This window comes from Beta vulgaris, chromosome 5 (genome assembly GCF_026745355.1).
Source record: "Beta vulgaris subsp. vulgaris cultivar EL10 chromosome 5, EL10.2, whole genome shotgun sequence".
NCBI classification, from domain to species: domain Eukaryota; kingdom Viridiplantae; phylum Streptophyta; class Magnoliopsida; order Caryophyllales; family Amaranthaceae; genus Beta; species Beta vulgaris.
Window position 1 is genome coordinate 21,744,157 of NC_079206.1, and position 21,168 is coordinate 21,765,324.

The 21,168-nt window shown below is 33.5% G+C and overlaps 1 protein-coding gene across 2 annotated transcripts; it reads left to right on the top strand.

Annotated features, from left to right (window-relative positions):
• The first annotated feature begins 1,795 nt into the window (after positions 1–1,795).
• Positions 1,796–17,275, top strand: LOC104893092 (hypothetical protein). 2 transcript variants are annotated; one of them, XM_010679169.4, is made up of 6 exons: positions 1,798–2,316; positions 8,299–8,375; positions 9,360–9,423; positions 9,739–9,835; positions 16,522–16,591; positions 16,699–17,275. In XM_010679169.4, the coding sequence occupies exons 1-6, from the start codon at positions 2,118–2,120 to the stop codon at positions 17,113–17,115; spliced, it is 924 nt and encodes a 307-aa protein (XP_010677471.2). In that variant the 5' UTR covers positions 1,798–2,117; the 3' UTR covers positions 17,116–17,275. The 2 variants fall into 2 exon arrangements, with proteins under 2 accessions (XP_048500674.1, XP_010677471.2); XM_048644717.2 differs by lacking the exons at positions 8,299–8,375; positions 9,360–9,423 and having other exon boundaries at positions 1,796–2,316.
• The last annotated feature ends 3,893 nt before the right edge of the window (positions 17,276–21,168 follow it).

Consider the following 21,168-nt stretch of genomic DNA (forward strand, 5'->3'; position numbering starts at 1 on the left):
TCTCCCAAATTATTTTGGACTTTCCCGCTTCATTCAAACCCACGTACCAAAATTCATTCCACACATTCTCTCTCCTCTTTTATAACCTATTACTTTGCTTCACTTCTCCCTCTTTCTTCGCCGCCTAACTCATCTCTCTCTCCTCACTCAAGCTCTCATCAATGGTGAAACGAAAATCGACACTGAAGAAACTTTCTCATCAATGGTGTGAGGGGCTGGCTCAGGCAAAGAATGAGGTTGCGGTTGTGGTAACACGTTCGCATCATCATCATCATCATATAGATAGTTAGGTCGGTTATTTGTAAACTCGGTGCCGCCTTCTGACTCAGGCAAGAGGAAAAGTCTCCTATTTCAATGAGTCCAATAGATGTGTCCAAGCTGAAGCATATCTGACCCAGAAGTGAGCCGACGTAGGACCTACGACTGGAACATGATCCCTCTCGACAAAACCAACCGTGGGAATAGCAAGATGGGTGATTAAACCAACCACGACACCCTCCCCAAACATTTTTAATTAGGCTTGGTTAATGGAGGAAGTGAGAATATAGAGCTTAGTTTAACAAGGAGAGGAAAATGAAGATTATGCTGAATCTCTGGTGAGTTCTGGCCGAAAATTCCTCGGAAATTTGTTAATTAAAATGAAGAAATGGACTGTAGATTCATCGTTATATTCCAAAGGTTTTATTTCTTGATTTTTGATATACCACATTTGTTTTTTGTAATTTTTTGATTTTTTTTTGTGTTCTTTGTGATTTAGGTTGGACAAGGATCAAAGAGACCTAAAACGTATGTTTATGATTTACGTTTATCATCTTATTAAAGTTTATGAAGATGTATTGAATTTGGAACTTGAAGTTTTGTTATGTTCTTTTCTTCAATAATACACTGTTACATCGTAGTGTAAACTAAAAACTGAAATTTGGTGTAATTTTAGGTTTTTTTGGAGGGCCGCAGCGCAAGACTGCCGAGGGAAGAGAAAGTTAGTGAAGATGGGCTCCAATGCCGTCCTTGGTGCTATGAGAGCAAGCTGGTTGTCCTTTAATTATTTAAACAATCATTTATTCCCAAGACATAATTGACGAGCTAAGAGATATGTGGATGAATTATTTAAATAATCAAACACAAGATGATGGAGATTGAAGACGACGATCTGGCTGTTGTACATATTATTTGATTATTTTAGAATTCTAGTTTTAGTAGCTAGCATTAGATTATAGAAACTTTATTTTAAGACATTATTAGAAAAAATTGATGCTTTGAATGAAATTAGATTTGTATATAAATTATATGTAGCAAATATTTTTTTGACATGATGAATAAAGCAAGCAAGAATTTATGTGTAATAATATTATTGTGACTATTTATAAATTGTTATACAAACCTGTCAAAGAAAAATTTTAAAATAAATTTTTTTATTAAAAAAAAGCCTATATACAAGGAGCCGCAAATACATGATAATATATGTGTATTGTAACATTTTTATTTAAAAAAAAACGTATAATAAACCTAAGAAACCGGTTGTCGTAAATAAATGGTTTCAAAGAGTAAGGTAAGGAGACTGGTTTTTAATGTTAAATGGTCTCCTAATCTCTTTACATATTATATATACACTTATCTAAGAGACTGGTTTACCTGTCAACTGGTCTCCTAAATAAACAAAGAAACCAGACATTATAACCGGTCTCTTAACCTAGGACACATGTGAGATGGAGATGTGTTATAGTCCGGTTTCATATGCCATTTTCAACCGGTTTCCTAGGCTTTTTTTGTAGTAGTGATGTAAAGAAAACATACTCTAAATTTATATAATTTCATTTCAGCAAAATCTATATTGAAGAGAACGTACATTTATTCGACGAAAGTCAAATTGTGTGTAAAAAATCGGGTATAGACTACAGTAGAAACGCAATAGAGAGTTGGGGTTAGCGCGCACTTAGGAGGGTGAAGAAAGAAGGATCACAATAAGAGGGGGTGTATGTGTATATGTATATATGGAGACATATATTAAGCTACATTTGCTTGTGAACTTTTTCTTTGAGGGGACAGGGGACATTTGCTTGTGAACTTTGTAACAATATAATATAATTTTTATATTGGAGAGAGAAAAGAGAGAAGAAATGGAGAGAGGTATGGGTGGAGTGTACGGCGGCGGAGATGGAGGAGGATTTCCATACCATCATCATCATCCTCATCATCATCATCAATCATTGGAAGGAGGAGTTCTACTGTCAAGGGATCCAAAGCCAAGACTACGATGGACTCCTGATCTTCATGAACGTTTTGTTGATGCTGTTACCAAGCTTGGTGGTCCTGACAGTATGTTATATTTCGATCCCCTCCATTTTTCTTTTCTTTATTTATTGCTATTTTGTAAATTTTTAAAAGCATAATCATCTTGATCTAATCTTTACCATCAACTATGGTGTTGTTTGGTTAGAAGCTGTTTTTTTTTTCAGAAATACAAGATCCGAATAAATACAATATTATGGGGTTTTTTTGTTTAACGGGAGGGAAATGAGAGAAGTATAGGATATACAAATTCCAACAAACTACAATTTCTTATTGTACATGAGAGAAATCACTCACCAAGTTCCCTTGGTGAGTAATTTCCTCGAAAATGCAATTTCTTATCATGTCAATCAAACAATTTTATTTAATTTTTAGGAAATTAACAAGGAAAAATTTTTCCATGAAATGTAAATTCTCTTAACAATTTTAATGACATTTACATTTTTTTTAGCTAGGTCAGATTATGTCGGGGCATAATTCTGTTACAATTTTTAGTAGGTTGATCAATTTTAAGTTCGATTCAGTTCAATTTTAACAAGTTAGATTTAGGTTAATTTTTATCGAGCCTATCTAAAATATATATAAAAAAAAAGTATTATTGGTCGAATGTAATTATTCGCAAGCCAAAGTTTTCCGGTTCACTTTTTACAGGCTTGGAGTATACTCCCTCTGTTTTTTTTATCTTTCTCACTTGGAATCTTGACACTATTCATGCATAGAGAGAATCTTCTCAAATGTTCTCAATTTATAAGAAAAAACATAGTCATGTGGGGTCTTGTTTGATTCGTCTCAATTAGTACTTTATTAATATTCAATCGTTATAATTTTTACTAATATATAATGAAAGATATTTACGTTTTAAAACGTGCATTGGAAGACGCGCAAAAGAAAGTGAGAATGATAAAAAAAAACAGAGGGAGTAATATTTTATTGTGAAATGCTTTAGTGAAACCAAGTTTACTTAGAAATGCCATGTTTTGTTGAACCCTTTTAGACATGATTTGTTCTATACCGGATAAGATGTGAGAAATTGACTATCCCTCGTGTGAATTATCCTACACAAAAGAAGAGGTGAAATAATGACTACCCCCTAGTCCCCTACTTTATAAATTTGGAGAGTTGCTTGCCCGTTGTCAATTACTTTCACCCTTTATTTTTACTCCACGTCTTTTTCTTTTTGATTTATTTCTTTTTAATTTATACATAGTTTTTTTTTCATTCCTGAACCTGTCTCGTCTACTTTCTTCTCTTTTCTCATCCAAGTTATCCACTTTTTAATATTTTATCCTACATTTAGTTTTCCGCTTCGCCTTTCAGTTTCTCACTCGTATTTTGGTACTTTTCCTCCGAAAGTGAAGTAAAACAAATAAAACGGATTGATGAGTACATTTAGAAATTAAACCTCTTTGGATAGTAAATTATTTAAACTAACTCTCGTAATCTCTATTATATAAGCCAAGGAAGACATATTGTCCCTCTACAATATAAATATTACACTCCAAAAACATGACATTTACACCATTCTACATTGCAAAAACTTGTTGCCAATTTCTATAAAATTCAATTGGCCTTAATTAGCAGCACAATCAATGCAAATTGCACCTTAGAGTAAAAAGACAACAAAAACATTAAAATAATTGGTACCTACAGATTCGGAGACAATTTGGAGTATTGTTCATTGTTTTTGTAAAGAAATTTTGCGAAAAATTGAAGGAAATTGCAATTTTTCGAAGATAGAAATAGTACAAAACTATTGTTAGAGTAAAATTATGAAGATACGAGAGAGAAAAAGTGATGTGATGTGAGTGAAAATGAGGATTTTAGGATTAGGTGAGAGGTATAGGTATAAATAGTTTCGGATGGTTGATTAAGATTATTATACAAAATATAAATTGGTTTAAGAGGTATACGTAGGGTGATGGGTAGAACATGTAAGTATTTCAATATTTCTTACTCATAAATTGAAGGAGAACTTAGATACGAACTTTCGTTTTTTATTTGTTTTACTATTGAATAATAGTTATGCCTAAAATGTCACCGCACATATAACGTGCCTAAAAAACTAGTTGTATCTATAGTAGGCTAAGCCCATAATTTAACAAGTGCATAATATCTGGTTGTAATTCAATCTCTTTACATGGGGTAAGGTACTAGGATAAATGCATTATAATTATATTTTATAAGGTAAATTTCAAATAAAATGTATTGGAAAGTTTTTAACATATAGTTTTGTTATCTAGTGAAGATACTAAAGAATTTAGCATCCATATGCATAAATCATAATGTATTGGTCTTGTCGTCTTGGGATCATTTTATAATTGATAAAAAAAAAAGTTAATTATTCACACCCAAAAAAATAAGAGGAAATGGAGTTGAACCAGAGCTAACGAAGACACTTTGTAATTGGAGTAGGTAAACCGTAAACCGTATACATGTGATCAGCATTATGAATCTCAGCATTGTAGTTGTAGGTGTACACGTAATATTTCTTTTGAGAAGAAGGCCCATCTTAGGTTATGATTAGTTGACCTGAAATTTTTTAATCAGAACTTATTTGATTTGAGTTTTTTTTTTTTATCTGATCTGATCTCATCTGATTTGATCTAATCTGATCTATACTGATCTGGTCTGATTTACAAGATCTTATCTTTTATAGAATATATTATTACTATTATATTATTACTTTGTAATACATTATTATGCAATACATTATAAGATCTTACTTATAGTATTACTATTATTATCGTTTTATTTCTATTACAACTTTTACACAATTTTTATTATTAATAATAATCATAATTATTATCATTATTATAAGAACAACAACAATAATTATAATCATAATAATAATAATTATTACTAAAAATAATTATATGACCCAAGTCATTAATTTTTAAGAGCACTTATACAATGTTTCACACTTTCCCTTAAAAAAAATGTTTCACACTTGAGAAGTCGGCAGACTCAACTCATTTTTTCCATAAAAAATAAAATAAGATATACAAACAAATATGACTTGCGCAAGAAAGAAATAAATATCGTGCAACTTCAAATAGCTAGAGAGATTTGGAATTCGGTAGGAAGAGGTATATCGAATCTAAATTTAGAATTTGTATCTCACACTTAGCTTATTTTGAAATGTATTCCGAACTTAGTAGTTTCGTTGTCATGAATTTGAGCTATCATATTTTATATATATTTATTATTTTTGTGTCAATCTTATGTTCTTGACACGTGGCTTTTAACTTTCTATTATTTAATAACAACAAAGTTAACATAATATAATGATAACAATGACATTTATAATGATAACAACAATATTAATAATAATTACCAATATTAATAATTAATAAGTACAACAACAATAATAATCCTTTTGAACAAATATACTAGTAAATAATAATACTCCCTTTATACTTTTATATCTTTCTCACTTACATTCTTGACACGATTCACAATTAGAGAGAATTTTTTAGATTTTTCTCAATATATAAGAAAAAATATAGTCATGTGGGGTCTTGCTTGATTCCTCTCAATAAGTACTTTATTAATATTCAATTATTATAACTTTTGCTAATATGTAATGAAAGATATTTAATTGGTAATAATAAGTTTTTTTAATATAAGCATGATGTGATCTGAACTGATCTGAACTTATTTTTTCTAATTTGATCTGATTAGATTTGAAATAAGCAAAAATAAGATGAGCTGAACATAGCCATAAAGAGGGAATAATGCAAAAACCTCCTCTAGAATGAGTTTAGTGAGATTTGATTATTGGCTTTCTACCTAGAAGTTTTAAAATTAGGCAACTACTATATTCTTCTATCTCATACATACATCTATACTTCTATTGTCTTATTTTTTCATAACTTTTCTTTTTTCTTTGAACTTTTTCCCTAAAATTTTCATACTTATTCAAACTTTTTAGAACTATTTTTTTTTCCATAAAATACGCAAAAATAAAATGAGGAAAACAAAAGATTTTAACTTTGTCTTGATAACACATAATAATACTTATTACATTATTACATCCTTTTTAGTCTCTTACCTGAAATACGTCTAAATATCTAAAACAAATTTTATCTTAGATTAAGAAGTAGCACTATATATGATTCGAGTTACTCCAATGTACCAAAACCTTTTGCGACATTTGCGCTGATATAAGTAGTCCTAGAATAAGTAGACAGAAAAGTTGGCCTATTAGAGTATATTTAATGGTTGAATCTTTAAAGGGGTTTATTAAATATTATATAAATTTCTTTATGCTCCACATCACTTGTACCTACTCTATTTAAAATCCTCTATTTTCTTACTTTTAATAGTTAGACTAACTTTTCAGGTCATTAAATTCCCGCTCTTACTATATTTTCTCTCTGCTTATTAATTTGGTTCATCCCAATTCTCACCATATTTATCGTTTTCGGATAATTAAAATACTCTAATGATGAATTGTTATATTTTTTTATTTGTATTATAACTAATTATTTATCTTAATCGAAGTTATTTTAAAAACTTTTTTGCAATATATGAACACAAAAATTAAGCACAAGAGGTGTATGAAAAATGTATGTAAATACCTTAATATTGGACTCTATTTATAGAGAAGAGAAAAATAAAGGTGTTGGTAAATTTTTTTTAAAAAATTAATTTTTATTAGTTAAATATGACAATTATTTACAAATAACAACAAAACAAAATCATGAATAATTACTCAAACATCAGCAATTCAGATCTGATATTAACAACCATTATTGGATGGATACATCACATCTCCCATAAACCAATAAACTTTTGCTACTTGTCACAGCCAACACAAATTTTAAGAGAAAATAGGATGTGAAATGGTTCATGGGGATAGATCATTTAACACCTCTCTCTTCCCTTTTTTCTCTCTCTTTATTGTTTTTTTTTTTTTTTAGACTCTCTTTCCTTATGTTCCTCTCACAGTCCAACTACTGGAGTTTGGACATACTCTAAAGGCTAAAACTTTACAGAAAGAAAAGGAAAACGTTACGAGAACACTGGGGTCTTATTTATTAGGGGGAGATTCAAGAATTAAATAGGTTTCTTGACCACAATACTGATACGAACCCGAGATAAGTGTAGGTGTAACTCGTCTCTTTGCCTATGAAAGTGGTTCCATCTTTACTATTGCAAATGCAATCGCGTCCGAGACTGAAAACCATAATATTAAAATGCAGTGACATGCTCCAAAGTTTATTACATGTGATAAGTGTAGATGTAACTCGTCTCCTTGCCTATGAAAGTGATTCTATGTTCACTATAACAAAAGGCAGCCGCATTCGAGACTAAAAACCATAATATTAAAATGCAATGACATACTCCAACGTTTAGTACATGTGATAAGTGTAGGTGTAACTCGGCTCCTTGCATATGAAAGTGGTTCCACGTTCACTATTACAAATGCAACCGCATTCGGAGACTAAAAACCATAATATTAAAATATAATGACACTCTAAAATTTAGTACATGAGTCTAACATAAATTTGTGCATATGAGGATTAGTAAGTTTTTAATTTTATAACTATTTGAGTACTTTATATATATATATATATATATACTCCTTCCGTTTCCTAAAGATCTTCCCACTTACTGTTCCTACAGATACCAAGGAAAATAAAGTTGTGTGGGGCATGGTGTGAGTAAAGTAGGAGAGAGAAAGGGGTTAAGATAAATAAACAAATAAAAAGGGGTTAAAGTAGGAGAGAGAAAGGGAGTAAAATTGAATTAATAATGTAATGTGGACCATATGATAGTGACATGAGAGGGTAAATAGGGAAATTTGTTTTGCCAAATAAGGAATAAAGCAAAAGTGGGAAGATCTTTTGGAAACACCCTTAAACGGAAAGTGGGAAGATCTTTAGGAAACGGAGGTAATATATATATATATATATATATATATATATATATATAATAATATATATATATATATATATATATATATAGTTTAGTACATGAGTCCAACATAAATTTTGCATAATGCAGAAGCGACGCCGAAATCTGTGCTGAAGTTGATGGGTTTAAAAGGGTTGACATTGTATCATTTGAAGAGCCATCTACAGGTTTTCCATGATCTTTATTGCTTCATTGATAAATTCTATAATTTCAATTTCCTATTAACTTCTTTTACTTTCTATAGTACGAATCAAAATGCAACAAATGCACTTTTACGCATTTCGGTGTATTATTTTGAGCATATATATTTACAACTATATATAAGTAAGAATTATAAAAATTTAATAAAGTTGATAGAAGTGCAAATGAGCCTGGACAACCTAATAAGGAGGAGGTGAGTTAGGTCTACATACAAGTCCAAAGGAGATTTCATACTAAAACCATTTGACAATAATACTAGTAGCTCATCTACCTTACATTATGGTACTTTCTCTCCTCTTTCTCTAATGTGGGACAACTCACATGTGCATAACATATATGAGGTTCAACACTACTTCTCACATGTGAGTGTCCTTAGAATTAGAGCACATTGGTGAAATACACATTAATAATCCTCATTGCAAATGAACGTCCAATAGAGTCCCTTATCCAGTTAAGACCCAACAAATTGTGCTCTGATACCATGATGAAGTTGATATAAGTGAAAATGGGTATGTGCAACCCAATAAGGAGGAGGTAAGTTATGTCCACATATAAGCCCAAAGGAGGTTTCATACTAAAAGCAATTGACAATAGTAGGAGAAGCTTCTGTAGCTTATATTATGGTATTTTATCTCCTCTTCCTCCAATTTGGGACAACTCACATGTGCGAAACATATATGTGATTCAACAAAATTACATTTTAGCAAAGTCATTGCGAGATGAATCTAATAGATCCCAGTATCCCACTTGAATATGTTTTTCATAATGTATAAATCACAAATCTTAGTCAAAATAAAAAGTGTGAATAGTAAAAAAAAATGTGTTTGTTGCATTTAATTTAGAAAGAAGGAAGTATATAGTTTCCCTTAGATTTCCCGAGCACTTTTATGTTTCTAAACTTATTGTTATGTCTCTCGCTAAATTATTGGTACTATATGTCTACTGTCTAGAAGTATAGGCTAGGACAATTATCCAAGAAGCAAAGTGGTTCTCAAGTGAAGACAGATTCCACTAGTAAGTTTCATATAATATTACTTTCTTTTGGCATTTAAGAATATGCCCTTATTATTTTTCATCCCTGTCTTTATTAGTTTATAGTATCAAAACTTTGACAGGCCTACAAATGAGTCTGGTTTGGGAGAGAGTCTGACCACATACGAGCTAAGTGTGATTCTATCCTAGACTAAATTAACAAGTAGTCCACTTAGTTTATATGTTAGTCATTCTCTCCCAATTTTTCTTCCATTATAAATCATATGTGATTTTATTTTATCCTAAATAGTTTCCCTTACGGACTCTTTTTTTTTTATGCGAATCATCTTCATGCAGGTCTGAAAAGTTCATACTCAAGATACAACCTTCATTGCTCTGAGGCAAGTACTAGTGGTACTGGCACCGGTTCATCAAGTGATAATTATGATTTAGGGTATGTATATTTTTATCGCTATATAAGCTTATTTTTCCTCCATCTCTAGATAAACGGGTTAAATATTTATTAAAAACTATATCTAAGAGATTATCTTAATATACTAAAACTATTGTCTACCACTTTAATTCTTTTTAATATATTCATTATCGAGGGCTATCAAGTTTTTTTTTATATCAATATATCCAAACACTTTATTACATATATTTATGTCAAAATCAAAATGTCCAAATCTCTGTAATTTTGTAGAGAATAGAATTAGGGTTGAAAACTTGAGTTTCTCATTAATCATCTCAGAATATATGTGATACACATATTAGGAAACCTAATCAATATGCATCTTTATCTTTAGGCTTCCTAAAATACATATCTCCACATACACCCTTCATCAAGTTGGAGAATTAGTAGGATTGAAAATTCCAAACTTGGACAATAGAAAATCAAACTGCATCTTGCCGAGAGCTTTCGTAAAAATATTGACCAATTGAACTTTCATAGACATAAGACGACTCAATAAGACCATCAATGATAGCATCGTGCACTAAATGACAATCAACTTCAATATGCTTTCTGTGCTCATGAAAAACATAGTTCTAAGCTAAGTAAAGAGCAAACTGACTATCACAAAACAAGAGAATGGATTTGGAATGATGAACTCCTAAACAAAGTAAAAAAAAACCCTTCAACCACTTCAACTCACAAGTGACAGCGGCTATAAATCTATATTCTACTTCCGCAGATGAATGAGAAATAATGTGTTGCTTTTTAGTCTTTCAAGAAATAGGAGATTGTCCCAAGAAAACAATCCAACCTGTCAAGGAACGACGAGTGATAGAACAGATAGCCCAATCGGAATCACACCAACCCTAGAGAGACAAAGCAGAATCGGCACGCAGGAGAAGGCCTTGACCCGACGAGCGTTTCAAATATCAAACCACTCGTAAGGCAGCGTCCTAATGTTCCTGAAGAGGTTCCTGCATAAACTGAGAGAGAACATGAAAAGAATATGCAAGATCAGGCCTACTAACAGCCAAGTATATTAATGGACCAAAAAGACGGCAATAAGTAGCCGCATCCACGAGTGGAGGTCTTGTAGCATGACCTTTTACTCAACAGGAAAACCACAAGGCTTAGCATCCAATAAACCAACCTTAGAAATAATATCAAGAGTATATTTCCTTTGGCATAAAAACAGACCAGCAGAACTACGAGCAACTTCAATGCCAAGGAAATACTTAAGAGGACCTAGATCCTTCATCTTAAAACAATCACTCAAATAGGCTTTGAAAGTAGACAGAGTTGCAATCATTCCTAAAAATAACGAGATCATCAACATAAACCAATACATTAATCTGAGTCGAGCCATGAGTGAAAGTGAAGATGGAGTAGTCAGAATAAGATTGCAGGAAGCCATACCCTTTCAAAGCAGACACAAGCTTAGCAAAGTAGCATATAGAAGCTTGCTTAAGATCATAAAGAGACTTGCGAAGTTTGTAAACCAGCTTAAGACTAGAACACTGAAAACCAGGAGGAAGCTTCATGTAAACTCCCTCAGTAAGGTCACCATGAAGGAATGCGTTATGAACATCTATCTGATTAAAAGAAGCAGCAATAGCTAGAAAAGCACGAACAATGGTCATTTTGGCAATGGGAGCAAAGGTTTCATCATAGTAAACTCTGGCCTCCTGATGATTACTCAAGACAACAAGACAAGATTTCAAACATTCAATCTCACCATTTGATAAATATTGGGTCTGATAGACTCACTAACTCCCCAAAGCCCGCTTGTCAGGCGACAATTCTTCCAATGTCAAAGTGCCAGTATCCTTCAAGGCACGAATCTCATCCTGCATAGAATCGTTCCAACTTGGATCCTTCATGACCTCCTTAAAAGACATGGGATCAGTAGTAGAAACAACAGCAACAAGAAACTTTTGATAATTCACAGAAAAGTTTGTGCAATTTATATAATGAGCTATAGGATAAGGACAACCTGAAGGCGACGACTGAGACGGAGTAGACGAAGATGGACTAGGAGCAACAACTGAATGAGTCACATAATCACATAACAAAATGGAGGGAGTTTTATCCCTCTTACCACGACTCAACTCAAGAGAAAGAGGGTTCACCGTGTCTTTGGGCGGCACTGGAGGAAATGGGATCAGTGGGCTGAGCGGCTGAAGACCGTGGCAAATTCGGCCCAGTAGAGGGAGAGAGAAGTTTGTAGAGTTGGGGGCTGGGATGAAGCGGACGGAACAGGCCCTAGAGCAGACAGACGAGGCCCATCTGAAGCCGACCTAGTGAAGGTAGGGGAGGGAGGCGGGATAACGGGTTGGGCGGCGGTAATTTGTTTTTGGGATGGTATTTGTGTGGGTTGGGCAGGGATGGTTGGAGAGGGAGATTTAGACGCATAATTTTGTGAGGGAGAATTTTGTGAGAGATTGGGCTCAGGATGTGGGCCAATATTACAAGGATATGGATTGGGGGACTCAGGCACGAATTCAGCAAAATCGTAATTAATAGGCACATCACTCATTGGAACAAGAGTAGTAGGAACAATGTTAACTTCCTCCGGAGTCATAATGGAAAAATATGCTAAAAAAAATTCACATCCCTAGAGACAAAGAACTCTTTGGTGTCAAGATAAAGAAGACGCAAACCCTTCTTACCAAAAGGAATACGCAAAAATATGCACTTGCGAATCCTACTTGCAAACTTATCCTCTTTGTTTTATGATTGTGAGCAAAGCATAAACATCCAAATGCCCGAATAGCTTCATAAGTAGGAGGAGAATTGAAAAGAATTTGAAATGGAGATTTATTATTCAAGAGAGGAGAGGGAGTGCGATTTATGAGATGGGAGGCTACAAGAACACTTTCCCCAAAAAAATAAATAGCTAAATTGGCTTTGAAATACAAAGCCCTCCCGACATTCAGAATATGCTTATGTTTTCTCTCTACCCTCCCATTTTTTGAGGAGTGGCCACACATGAAGTTTGGAAGATAATACCAGAAGCATAAAAGTAGTCAAGTAAACAATTGAACTCAGTACCATTGTCACTTTGAGCAACTTTAATAGTTTGAGACTTGAGAGAATTGACGATTAACCATAGCAACAAAAGCCATAAATATATGAAAAACTTCGTTTTTCCCATTAATTAAACCTAAATAGCACGAGAAAAATCATCAACAATAGTCAAGAAATATCGTGCACCACAAGAAGAGGCATGTCTATAACAGCCTCATAAATCACAATGAATCTTTTCAAAAATTCTAATTGCTCTATTCTCACTAATAAGAAATCTATCTCTAGGATGTTTAGCACGAAAACAAATTTCACATGCTTTATTCAAACTACCCTTATGACTACGGATGGGATGAAGTAACTCCACTACTTTCTCCTAGGAATGTCCCATATGCATATGCCACAGCTCCAAGTCCGAAGATGCAGCATAACATATCAGTGCCCACCAAATCACCTCCACTGAAATAGTAAAGTCCATTCCGTCTACGTCCTTTTCCAATCAGCTCCTTCATGTGGTCCTCGATAGCACACATAGAAGAGTTAAATTGCAAAATACAATTCATATCATAAGATAATTGTGAAATCTAAAGCAATTAATTACAACTGAAAGTAGGGACAAAGAGAACATCATGAAGAGTAATAGTAGTATAAAAACGAACAAAGCCTTTTTAATTAGCAAAAACAGTAGCACCATTAGGGAAACCCACTTGAAAAGAAGAAATATCCACTAAGTCATAAAACTAATGCTTTGCACCACTGACATGGTGAGTGGCACCAGTGTCAATGATCCATGAGTCAGAAGCAAACATACTATGCAAAAAACGATCATCTGAAACTTTGGAATTACCAAAGAGGCCTGCAAGAGCCTTCCATTGATCATTAAAAAAAATGATAGATGATGATGAACAAACAACAGGTTGATCAGATGTCGAGGGAAGAGAAGAAGAAGCGGGTTTGGCTTTGACCATGCCACGCCCCTTAAAGGAGTCATCTTTGACAAGATACCCCACAATTCAAAACATTTATCAACCGCGTGACCATGCGTTTTACAGTGACTACAAACCACAAGAGATCAACACTACTGCACAACTTCGTGGCCTACCTTACTGCAATGTCAACAAACAGGCCGCCCACGGCCACAACCCACACTGAACACAAATCCCAACACATTTGGCGCTTTGTCTTTGGCAGTGGTACAAGCAAGATGAATGTGATGTCCTGGGCCACCAATTGGAAGACCCGATCCAGTGACGGTAGTGGGTCGGTGAAGAGAATGGTGGTGCGAAGAGGTCAGTAAAAACCAGCATATAACCCCATGAAAAATTCATGTAACTTACTAGTTTCACAGCGGTTAGCATGCAATATCTCTAGTTGTACGCCCTTTACAACAAGAGCATGAAATAAGGGGTTCATGTTTATGTAATTCTTCCCACAAACAATTTAATTTGCCATAATAAGTTGAAACTGACATAGACTTAGTTTGTTCACATCTAGCAATGACGGATTTTATTTGTTGAATACGTGGACCATTAACCATAGAAATACGAGTTTAAGATGATTCTACAATTGAGATGCCTCACGAAATTTGATAAAGTACTCCTTCCTTCGGATCAATAGTATTAGTGATCCATCAAACTAACATAACATTAATAGTCGTCCGGTCAAGGAAGACAAACTTTTGGTGCGCTTTGTGGGCGGTTTGTATGTCCAATGACTAGTCATCGTAGTTGTTGTGGAGCAACTTTGTTGGGGTTATGAAGTCCCCCAGGCAGTCACCGGGGCCGAGATAAAAAGGTGATTTTGTGTTGATGGTTGGATAAGGTGGCGATGGTAGCGTGGACTTGTCTTTGTCCCCCATCACAACCGAAATATTCTTTTTAGGAGAGAGGCTCCAATACCATGTAGAGAATAGACTTAGGGTTGAAAACTTGAGTTTTTCATCAATAATCTCATAATATATATGATACACATATTAGGAAAACTAATCAATATACATCTCTATCTTTAGGCAACTTCCTATAATACATATATTCACATATTGATCATTGAAATATTTTTGGTATATATTTTTTGTATCATATAAGTCAATACCGATGAATTTTGTTGAATAGACTATCAAATAGAAAGTAGTTATTTGCGAAAATTTCATGACCAAAATAAACATGCATTTCTCATTATTATATAATCATACTTCTTTGATTTTATATTTTAAAAGGTTGATCTTCTTTGAAATTATAAGTTGGCAGTTTCATTAAGAGTGATATGTTTAACTTCTTAAATATTAAAGTCTAACAAATTTTAGATAAATTAGTCCATTGATATACAAATAGTGCCTTGTTTACTTCCTCCATTTCTAATACTTGCAATGTTAAGTTAGGCAAGTGATTTAAATGAACCAATATACTTCCTCTAATTTGAAATATATGAAACGTTTCTCTCAAAAAAAAAAAAAAAAAAACTCTCACATAAAAGAGTGAAGAGTTCTATTTATTTCAAAGGAAAGGATGAACACTGGTTAGAGATCGAGAAGGTTTTGAATTATCAATATTAAAATTATAAATACCAATTTGTCTGTTAACCATCTCTAATCTCTTTCTTAAACCGTATGTCCAAATGCCCTATGTTAACCTTGCAAGTATTAAAAACATAAGTATTTCATACTGTAGCTAGGAAGTTCCGCAACCAACAAAAATATCATTTGTACTTCCTTTATATCATTTCTTTTGGAAGAACTTCCTTTATTTCATAACTAGTCTTCTATGCACGCGAGCATGCGTCGATTGTTTGGGTCTATTTTTAATAAATTTTATCAAAATATAATTATAGAAGTGTGATTTATAATTATTGTTATAAAACCTACTGTAATTTATAAATTTTTTAGAAATTGACATGAACTTATAGATGTAAAGTTTTGTAGTCAAACTAAATTTAATTTGTAATTTTTTTTATTGAGTGACTTTTCTCATCATGTCAAATTACTTTGTTAATGCTTATTTAGTCTATTATTGGAATTTTTGACCCATCTTTAAATTAGGAAAGGATATAATTATACAAAATTTGAATAGCAAAATAAGTATATATATTTAGCTAGAGATAAAAAAAAAAAAACATTTCATTGGGGGACACCATAGCTCCCCCATTGGCTTATATAATAGAGATCTAAGAAATTCAACACAAAACAGTATTATAGTAGGTTTAATAAGTTTAACGTTGTAACATTTGTTACGCTATTTGCTCTGTTGACAATATAAGTTACAAAACTTTGACTACATTTTTTTTCTCATTTTACATAGACATATATGAAAAATTAAATCATGTATGATCTCGTCTAAATTTCTTTTCACTATTTTTTATTTTAAATAACTACTTTTCAAAATTTTCACTAGACGTAGTTAGAGATATTAAACTATACACATATTCACTAAGTTAAATTTTTTAGGAAGTACTTCCTCCGTTCTTCTATTGCGGTAATAGGATTTTTACAGTATTCACTCATCATCTTTAATTATCTTTTTTTGATTTTTACAAAAGGGATTAAAGATATTAATAATTGAAGTTGTGCATTGACAAGCGTGAAAACTCAATTGTTGCAATAGAAAAAGAACCGAGGATATATATGGGTACACGGTGGAACTAATTATTTATACTTATGAATGGAACAGAGATATTCCCATCACAGAGGCACTAAGGTGTCAGCTTGAGATACAGAACAAATTACAGGATCAGTTACAGGTGCATATTTTCCTCAAATCTTATTAGCAATAATATTTTGAACAAAATATTTTAAGACAAAAACACAGAAATTCACCCTAAGTTAGAGAACCCTTTTCTTCTCACAGGTTCAACAGAGACTACAGTCAAGGATAGAGGCACAAGGAAAGTACTTACAAGCCATATTATGCAAAGCACAAGAAGGCATTTCTGTTGATATGTGCTGCCCTAGTAGTAGTAATAGTTGTAATAATAACAAGAATAATTTAGATAATCAGGATAGTATATTATATAGTGGGCATGTTAATACTAAGGAGATGAAATCAGTTTTTGATCAGATCTTCCCTGATCATCGTCATTCCGAAGGTGATCAACAAGATCATAAAGGAGATCTGTTAAAGATTAAGCATGAAGCTGCATCATCAGGAGATTATTGTTCCTTGCAATTAAATTTAAACAATGGTGGTACTAATAACCCTAGCTATGACTTTGGTGGTGCACATGGAGCTGAAGTTGAAGCCAAATTGGTTGCTTACAGAAGATAGTAGAAATTTGACCACAGTTTTAGCTTCCTAACATAAGTACTTTGTTAATGACTTCCCCAATTTCTTAAAAACTTGTTGATGATGTATATGTCCTTATGAACAATCACAAAAGTGATCCTGAATTTTTACAACAATACAAATAGATATAGTTTTTCTGTGATCTTGTTTGTAGATCGATCTTGTCTGCATATGATCTTCTCCCTTTCAATACCTAAACCTTAACTCCCCTTCAATCCCCTTCAATCATGAGTTCTCCAAGGAAGAACAGATTGTCGGTTCCAACACATGAGTTCCAACCACTAGTTCAAGTACACGAGTTTAAGCGCACAAGTTTCTTGCTGCATTTCTATGATATTATAAAATCTATCTATTTATCTATTATATATATATAAGGACAAGATCACATGAGAATGCTCTTTACATGAAAATTGAGAATGAATCTCAACCACACGATTGGATTAGAGTTACAACACTTATTCATTAGAGTTATACACCCTAAAAAATTTTGAGCCAAAAAAGAAAGAATTTTTTTTTTAGTTTTTTTTTTGAGTTACATCACTTTTCCATGAGTTATAGCTTGTAAAATTCATTCTCATTTCTCATGTAAGTATGCATTCTCATATATATATATATATATATCCCTAACTCCCCTTCAATCACGAGTTCAGATACCTTTCTTGATTTCAATTTTCACCTTCTCTTCGATGAATTTAGTTTATTCTATGTAATGTAATTTATCTGTTTTCGGTATTATGAAATCTACTATATATATGTAATTTCTTGCTTGATATACATTGCTTAATTATTATTGCTTTGTTGTTGATTATTAGTGTTATTACAAGTCAGATTTTCGTGTGTGTGATATGCGCCTTTGTGTATGTGTGTTGTATGTATGTGACTTGTGTGTATGTGTGTTATGCGCCTGTGCCTTGTGTGTATGTGTGTTATATGTATGTGTGCACTGTTGTGCATATGCTCTGTTGTCTGTATGTTTATGTAGTGCGTTGTGTGGTAGGTTGTGGCATGTCTGTGAGACTGTGACAGTGGGGTGTTTGATTTGAATGCGAAGATTCTTATTATAAAATAATATTGTTGAAATAATTTAATTGAAAATTTGATTTATCATTTTGGAATTTATTTTAGACTGTGGAAAAAACCTTATATGTCATTTAGTAACAGATGCGGTTTCTGTAAAATCGCATCCGAAAAGCAACCAAAAAATGAGAGGTAAAATTGGCAGAAAAATCTGATGCGGTCCTGTGGTGGACCGCACCAGATTAAAAAAAATCTGATGCGGTTTATTTGGAACGCATCAGAAAATAAGTTATATTTCGCTCAAACAAATCCAACTGAGGCCCAGTCCACATAATGGTCGCCCAAACTAAACCCTAAATCTCATCCCTCTCTCTCATCCTCTAACCCACGAGTTTCTCTTCTCCCTCTCTCAGCCTCTCACCACCGCCGAGTTCACTTTGCCACCACCGACGAGTTCACTTCGTCACCACCGACGAGTTCACTTCGCCACCGACGAATCTTCTCGACCCCACCGACAAAATCAAGCCACCATCGACGAATTCAACCCACCATCGACGAATTCAACCCACCATCGACGAATTCTACCACCATCGACGAATTCAAGCCACCGACTAATACCCGAAATTGGGTTTGTTTGTGTTTTTATGGGATTTAATTTTTGAATATCACTAGGGGAAAAAACATAAAGGGCTGCGCAGGAAGGGCTGCGCTTTTCGTAAAAGCGCAGCCCTACTAGTGAAGGGCTGCTCTTTTTAAAAAAAGCGCAGCCCTTCACTAGTAGGGCTGCGCTTTTTTAAATAAGCGCAACCCTTCTGTAGGTAAGAAGGGCTGCGCTTTTAAAAAAGCGCAGCCCTACTTAGTGAAGGGTTGCGCTTTATTAAAAAGCGCAGCCCTTCTGCTTAGTAGGGCTGCGCTTTTTTAAAAAAGCGCAGCCCTTCCTGAAAAAATTTGAAATTTCGGAATCGCGGGCTTTGAATATTGAGCGGGGATTCGTCAAATATATTATCCCTTCTCTCTCCTCTCTACGTCCCTCATTATTCCTTTCCTCCTTCTCTCTCATCCTCTCTTCTCTCTCATCCTCTCTTTCTCTCAAAACTCCCATAAACATTTGCGACAAAACCTTGAAATGATTTGCACTAAACATGGCGACGGAGTCCGATTGCCTATTGTGATACCTTTTCGGAAGCGGAACGAGCCAACGAGTCAAACACACTGCTATGCTGTGACGTTTAGGCTTTTTAAGCCATCCGAGTTCGTTTAAGCTTTCAAATAGCCATTTTAAGTTTTTCCGAAATTTTTTTTTTCCTTTAAATTATGTATTTGGGTTTTGTTTTATGTATTTAAACATTATTAGGTTGTAGTTCTTCTATTTTTTCAGATCTATAATGTTCTTGTATACTTCTCTTTGTTTATATATTTTGATTAATGTTCTTGTATACTTCTCTTTGTTTTGATTAATGTTCTTGCTTGTATACTTCTCTTTGTTTTGATTAATGTTCTTGTATACTTCTCTTTGTTTTGAATGTTATTCTTGTATACTTCTCTTTGTTTATTTTGATTAATGTTATTCTTGTATACTTCTCTTTGTTTATTTTGATTAATGTTCTTGTATACTTCTCTTTGTATATTAGTTTTTGTTCCTTTTTTTCATTTTCGTTTCATTCTTTTTATTGTTTTGGGTTTAGTATTTTCGTTTCGTTTCTCTTCTCTTCTGTTTAATTTCAGAAAATGTGAGATTATGAGTAAAAAAATGACAAAAATTTTTTTTTTTTTTTTAATTTTTTTTTTGGTAGGAAGGGCTGCGCTAGTTAGGAAAAAGCGCAGCCCTTCTAGCCTAGAAGGGCTGCGCTTTTTCCAAACTAGCGCAGCCCTTCTGGGCTAGAAGGGCTGCGCTTTTTCCTAACTAGCGCAGCCCTTCTAGCTTAAGGGTTGCGCTTTTCTAGCGCAGCCCTACTTAAAAAGTGAAGGGCTGCTACTGAAAGGGCTGCCGTCAAAAAGCGCAGCCCTACATGCCTTTTTTAGCGCAACCCTTCTTCATTTTTCCACTAGTGAAAACATGAATAACGAACAACTGGTTCTACTCCATTCCCTGAAGCGAATGTGACATTCCATGACAACAATGGTCGTGGTCGTGGCCACGGTTATGGCCGAGGTCGGGGTGGTCATTTTAGACACTCGCATTCCCATCAGAAGTGGGATAATAGAGATGGTAACAAGCAAGATAAAAACAAAAGTGATAATGTTACTAATGAATGCTTTCGTTGTGGAGGAAAAGGCCACTAGTCCCGTATATGTCGTACACCAAAGCATCTTGTTGACCTTTATCAACAATCATTGAAGCAAAGAAAGAAAGCAGAGACAAACCTTGTATACGAAGATGGCGAAGGTGATTTTGATTCAGGCAATGCCACCCACTGGGAAGCATATGATTTTTACTCCACCCCTGAAGGGAATAATTAGCCACACAATTCATGATTATAAATTAGAAAATTTTGCTTATGTTTATTTTTGTTATTTAGTTTATTTTTCTTTGGTTTTTATATTTTATGGGACATTTTCTCGTTTGATAGTTTCTTTATTGGATATCTAATAATTTTGAGTTTGGTTGTTTATTTTGAATAGTTAGAAGTTTTGGATGATATACCTATTTGGTGAGAATTATTCTATTTTTTGAAGAATATTATGAGTAACTCTCAAGGAAAGTTAGCAATGAATAATGGAGATTTATGCCTAGCAGACAGTGCAACTGCTCATACTATACTCAAAGACAGGATATATACTTCTCTCAACTGACAATGAAAGAGAGTAGTGTGAGTACTATTTCTGGTAGTACAAATATTATAAAAGGCTTCCGAAGAGCAAATATATTATTACCAAAAGAGACAAAGTTTGAAATTGTTGATGCATTATATTCCCCTAAGTCTCAAAGATATCTATTGAGTTTTAAGGATATTCGCCGAAATGGATATCATATTGAAACAATAAGTGAGAAATAATGAATACCTTTACATCAACAAT